Source organism: Cystoisospora suis (genome assembly GCF_002600585.1).
Source record: "Cystoisospora suis strain Wien I chromosome Unknown contig_1061, whole genome shotgun sequence".
Classification (NCBI taxonomy): Eukaryota; Apicomplexa; class Conoidasida; order Eucoccidiorida; family Sarcocystidae; genus Cystoisospora; species Cystoisospora suis.
In genome coordinates, this window is record NW_027153862.1 from 10,724 (window position 1) to 16,144 (window position 5,421).

The following is a 5,421-nucleotide window of genomic DNA, read 5'->3' on the forward strand; positions in this document are numbered from 1 at the left end:
TCTGGCCTTTTTGAAGCGTCGGGCCTGAGCCAGCCTTGACAGTCTCGTATCGGAGAGAGGTAAGGGGCGCCATGTTCTTCTTCTCCAAGACTTGTAGGGTTCTCTGTCGGAGAGAAGTTGTCTTTAGACCGTTCCTGTGGTCGCGGCTTTTTGAGGGATATGTCTGTCGCTATTAGACAAGGTACGACGGGCGAGGGTCGATGTCTCCAGGCAGCTGGTTTGATTGGTCGCTGGTCTTGTCTCCAGTGGCGCCAACAGCACTCCTTTTCCGCTCTCTAGTTGCCTTCCAAGAAAAGATCCTCAAGTTTAGAAGAAGAGAAGCGAGCTCATAATTGGCGATGCCCGTCCCTAGGACATGAGAAAGACAAGACACGTGCAACGGACGAGAAGGAAGCCGACCGAAGGAAAGGCCGGGGAGGGGGTAGCAGAATGAAGAGGTTACCGGGGTAGGCAGAATGTGAAACAAGATGAGAAGAAAGGAGATGAACAGAGACGGGAACAAAAGAAAAAACAATAGCCATACACCTCATTACCACCAGAGCACAGAGAGGGAGGAACTCTACTAACGATCGGGGCTCGTGTCGGAGGGGGGGGGAAGGCATCTCGTAGTGGCAGATACGATCGTTGCATGCAAGGAGGCCGGGATATGTAGGGATGGAAATAACTATCGGGAGAGTCTTGTGGAACGCTGGAAGCCAACTCATATATATAGAAACGCTGTGTACTTTCAATTCATAAACGAGAGGGTTATTTCCGATGTCCGTGTTTTCTGAAAGTAGAGGTAAGCAACGACTCTTGCATTCCACTTTTGTGAGGTATCTCCATTCTTATCTACACCGCCGGCCCCTACAAAAGCCGTCTGCGGTCGAGAGGAAAGAGAACATAGAAGAAAAGCCTAGTGATAGAGAAATGGCTCTCCGCGAGGGTCAGCAGCACATGTCCTTACTTTCTCTTCCTGTGGTTGCCTCCCGTTCAGCCGCTAACGCGGAGTTTCTTACAGAAAAAGAAGAAAGCAGGAGACACACGTGAAAAGCTTCGACCCGAAGAAGATGGGAACTAAGTTGTACCGTCGAAAGAACTCACTCTCCTGCCTACTGAACGAAACAAGAAAGAAGGCTTCTTAGGTGAAGACAGGGGACAAGGGAGAAGGAAAAGACGGAGAAACCATGACTCCATAACCATGCAGATCAATGGGATCAGTTGACACGCATTCAGCGATTACATTGGAAGTTAAAGAGATTGGCACCTATGGCTACTTGTCCAAGAATCGAATCTGATCCAAGCAAAGTTCCCCAAAGAGGACAAGATGGAGTTTGTGTTGTCGAGTGCGAAGTAACACGAGCGAGAAACACCTCCTGAGCCACACAGTCAGTCCAGTACGCCTTTTTTCCTGGCCCTTTCCTAGCATCTGACGATTAAGACTCATGCGACCAAGAAGTCGTCTCCCATGTATATCCTAACCATATGCTGAGAAAGGTAGTAGCCATAGACGAGATCGCATTTCCAAAGAGAGACGAATGAACACCCTTTGGCGCACAGCCATCTTTCTTCGGAGACTCTCTGTCTCTTTCGTTAAGCAAAAGAAATGACAGCTGCATCAAACTGTTGCAAAAGGATCGCTTACTGGGGTGCCATTTGCGTGATTAGCATCTCTCGAGTGGTGCCTCCCAGCTGTAAAATCTACGTCACAAAGAATGGCTTCACTTCAAGCCAAGAGGGCGGGTGTACTTGTCTCTGTCAGCCGAGCCGGAAGTGTCGCTTCTTTCCATGCGCACTAATAAGCTGTCTACAGTAAAAGTGAATTCTCAAGACCGTTGAGTTGTGGAAGACATACATCCCAGCCTAGACCGTAGCTACCTCCTGTACTCCCACCGAGAACGTGAAGGCTTGTTTTATGGATTTCTGAAGGCTTCACAAGTTCCCCAAGAATACTTCACTGACATCAGATGTGTGTCTGCTTTTTCTGTCTAGCTACTGACACTCTGATCTTTATCCGTTCTCCCCCGAAGGAAGAAGACGGCGTCGCCAGCTCGTCTCACCGCTACCGCAACCTTCGCTCTTTCTCTCATCGCCACTGAAAGACTAGAGACTCTTTGGACAGTTTGTGTTGCCTTCTACTTCCGAAGGAATGCCGCGCGTTAACACTCCCCGACAAATTCTTTGCTTCTCTCTGAAAGTGGGGGCGACTCGCTCGCCCTCCCTCCTACGGAAGAGGGAGCCATCCAACTGAGCAAGGACGCACACGACGTAGACTTTAGTTCGTTTCGGAAAGCAGTGAAAAAGACCATGCTGGCAGCCCCGTCTTGACTCTTTCTCACATTCAGCGGTCAGAAGTCACTCGCTTGTTACACTTCCTTTACACCCTCGAATAAGCAAGGTGCGGGAGAAAAGAAACGGAAAGACCCCTGCATTTTTCTCGCGTGACGACAATACACCCGCTGCAGAACGCTAGCTAACAAGCCTAACCCCCCCTGGGGAGATCCCCGCGGCGATCCTGATTATCTCGCCGCAGAAGCAGGGGCCAGGGGGGAGCTAGCTAGCTAGCTTGCTACCTGGTTTGTCTGATAGCGCCACCAGAGTACACAGTTTAACTCCCATATCCACAGACAAGAAAACGCCTGTCTTTGCATTCCTTTTTTCTCTCCCTTTCCTTCGTGAAGAGAGAGAGACATGCACGAAACGAGTCTCGCGCGTTCTTAGTGAATGAGAGACATGGAGCCTCCGGTCGCCTCTCCCTCCTTAAAGTTCCACCGAGAGAAGCCATCGATACACCAGAGCCATTCAACAGATTCACGCCTGCTTGTTTTTCTTCCTTGTCCCCACATGAAAGAGACAAGTCTCTTTTCTTCTGCAATAAAAGCATTCCTCTTCTCTGTCCTCTCTCTCTCGCAGGGAGACAACGCTAGACATCCCCCCCGCCCACGTACGACGACATGTATGAGGAATGCAAGTACGGAAGAATGGAGAGAACCTCTCGTGTGCGTTCGTTGAAGACAAGAAAGCAGTGCAGTCGACCTATGCATACATATACATATCTATATACAGACAACATACCGACAAGAAGACGAGGACTTCTCACTTATCCATCTATGTATGTATCTATCTCCTCTCCCCGATTCCTCTCCTTCGACGGACACGGGGTGGGACAAGAACCTCGAGACAGACTTAAGCTTGAGGGCTCCCCGACAAGATCAACGTGGATGAGAAGAAAGAAAAGTAATGCAGGGCTCTTCATACGCAAGCATGTTTCGGAGGGAGGTACATACAGGAAGACGTGGAGACAAACCTATTCATGTACACTACATACATATACACGACAACGCACATTCCCCCTACATACACATACCTCCAGGCGTTCATCTATCCATTCGAATGAAAGGACAGACGACGTCCTGAGGAAAGAAGATGAAGACGATGCATGGTGTCAACCCAAAGAAAGAACATAAAGAGTGTAGTGAATTAGAGAGAAGAAAAAAAAGGGATGGACAGCCTGATGTACGCCGCTCATAAAAGCGCGCACCTGAAGAGAAAAGAGACTTTCTTTTAACTCTCCATCTGTCTCTCTTCCTTTGGATTCTCTTCCGTCGTGTCTATTTACCTCGTGAATTTATCACTCTTGAGCATACCATATAGCCATGATGCCGTCAGCAGGGGCCACACTGGGGGTGGGTGCACAGTCCTCACTCGAGGCCTTCCAAGGCTGACGCATGCATGCATGCATCCATGCACGGTTTAGGGGAATTGTACATGCACGCACACCATAGAACGAACCTAGGGGCCCTTCTCCTGCGATATACATGGACCAGACAAATCATAAAAAGAAGGACGACTGTTGCGTTCATTCCCTCTCTGTTTCTCTTTCTTCTCTCCTTCTTTGTCCAAAATTTCTTGCAATCTACAGATGAAGGAGAAAGTAAAGAAACGATACACTCCAAGTGTTTGTCTCTTCTTAAACAGAGACAGAGAAACCGAAAGAGAGTCTCCCTGTATAGAACACCTCGGAGGAAGAAGCCCCCTTTCTCCTGTCAATGAATGAAACCTGAGGTGGACAAAATGAAGAGAAGACCACCATGAGGACGATGACCGGAAATGCTTATCGGGCCGAAGTGTGCCTGCGATAGACCACGTCCTGATACTATGAAGAAAGATCTCTCAAATAAGAGATCTGGAGGTAAGGACAAACACCGAAAGAGACAGACCCTTGGGATATTTCTTTCTCGCCCCGAGTGGTCTCCTCGAGTATGTGTGTGTTTTCTCTACCTCTAAACTCATGCTTATTCAATCATATATAAACATACACCCTTTCCCTCTTTCTTCGTCTCTCTCTCCCCTTTTCATTGGAGAAATGAACAGACTCCTGCATGCATGCATGCAGTCGTTGGTTTGTTTCTCTTGGCATTCCCTTTCCTCTTCGCTCATCTAATGCATGAGGTTCATCCCTTCCTATGGATCAAAAATAAATCTCCAGAGAGAAGTCTCCCTCCTTTCTGCTTTCACACCTTCATTCACGCCAACGGAAGAATACACTCCTCCGTCGGCAAACATGTACAGACAGCCGAATGGCGGACACCCGTCCTTTTTCCTGGCTCCACATCATACACTAGGGAAGGACAATCGATTCTCCCGCACAAGAATCGATTGTCCCTCAAGTGGATCGTCGGGACGAGGTGCCTCCCTTTCTTCGTAAACCCTCACGCCTTCGAAAAAAACGAAGGACCTCCTACTGCATAGAAATGTTTGAACGACGAAAAGGATGATGTATAGAAAGGCCTCAACATAGATACGAAAACGCGATTAGCGAATCTCTTCTCATTCGGTCTTCTTCTCTTTGTTTCTTATCCTGAGGAGAGCATCGAATTCTCTACATGCATGCGATGATCCATATCTACACTCACAGTCTCCAACAGCAGCAGCAGCACCTCTCTCCTTCTTTAAGCTCGGTGTCTCACCCCGAGCTTTCCTTGAAGAATTTCTGCCGCTTCAACGGCTTGAAGATACCGAGGGGGAAGAGGTAACAACTTCGAGATAGACTCGAGTGCATGTGCTAGCCGGTATCCGGCTACAGCGATCTGACTACGGGAGAAAGCCCTCGAATCTTCAATGTATTCCATGGAAGGATGATAAGGTAAATCCTTCTCCGAGAACCTCGAGAAATCGAACTCTAAGAAAGAAAGAAAGAAAAGAAGAGAAAGCAGAGGCACGTAGGAACTATTCATGAGCATTGTAGAGTTCAACCACGTAGAAGTTCCTCTCTGTCTACAAAAAGTGAAGAGACTCGTCTAGTCAAGTCTAGTCTAGCCAAGTCTAGTCAAGTCAAAGCCCGCCGATGTCAGCCAGCGAGGAATGCTGCTGACATCACACAAGCATACGGAGACACGCTAAGAGACACCAACTACCTACATGTAAAAGAGACAGAGTAAA

General features: G+C 48.3%; 1 protein-coding gene across 1 annotated transcript in view; it reads right to left on the reverse strand.

The window, feature by feature from the left end:
* Window positions 1-998: 998 nt before the first annotated feature.
* Window positions 999-5,421, reverse strand: part of CSUI_002535 (s1 p1 nuclease) — an 11,246-nt gene continuing 6,823 nt past the window's right edge. Inside the window, exon 8 of the mRNA XM_068062735.1 lies at window positions 999-5,161. Within this exon, the coding sequence (XP_067925290.1) occupies window positions 4,932-5,161 (230 nt within the window). The 3' untranslated portion in view covers window positions 999-4,931. The remainder of the gene's footprint in view (window positions 5,162-5,421) is intronic.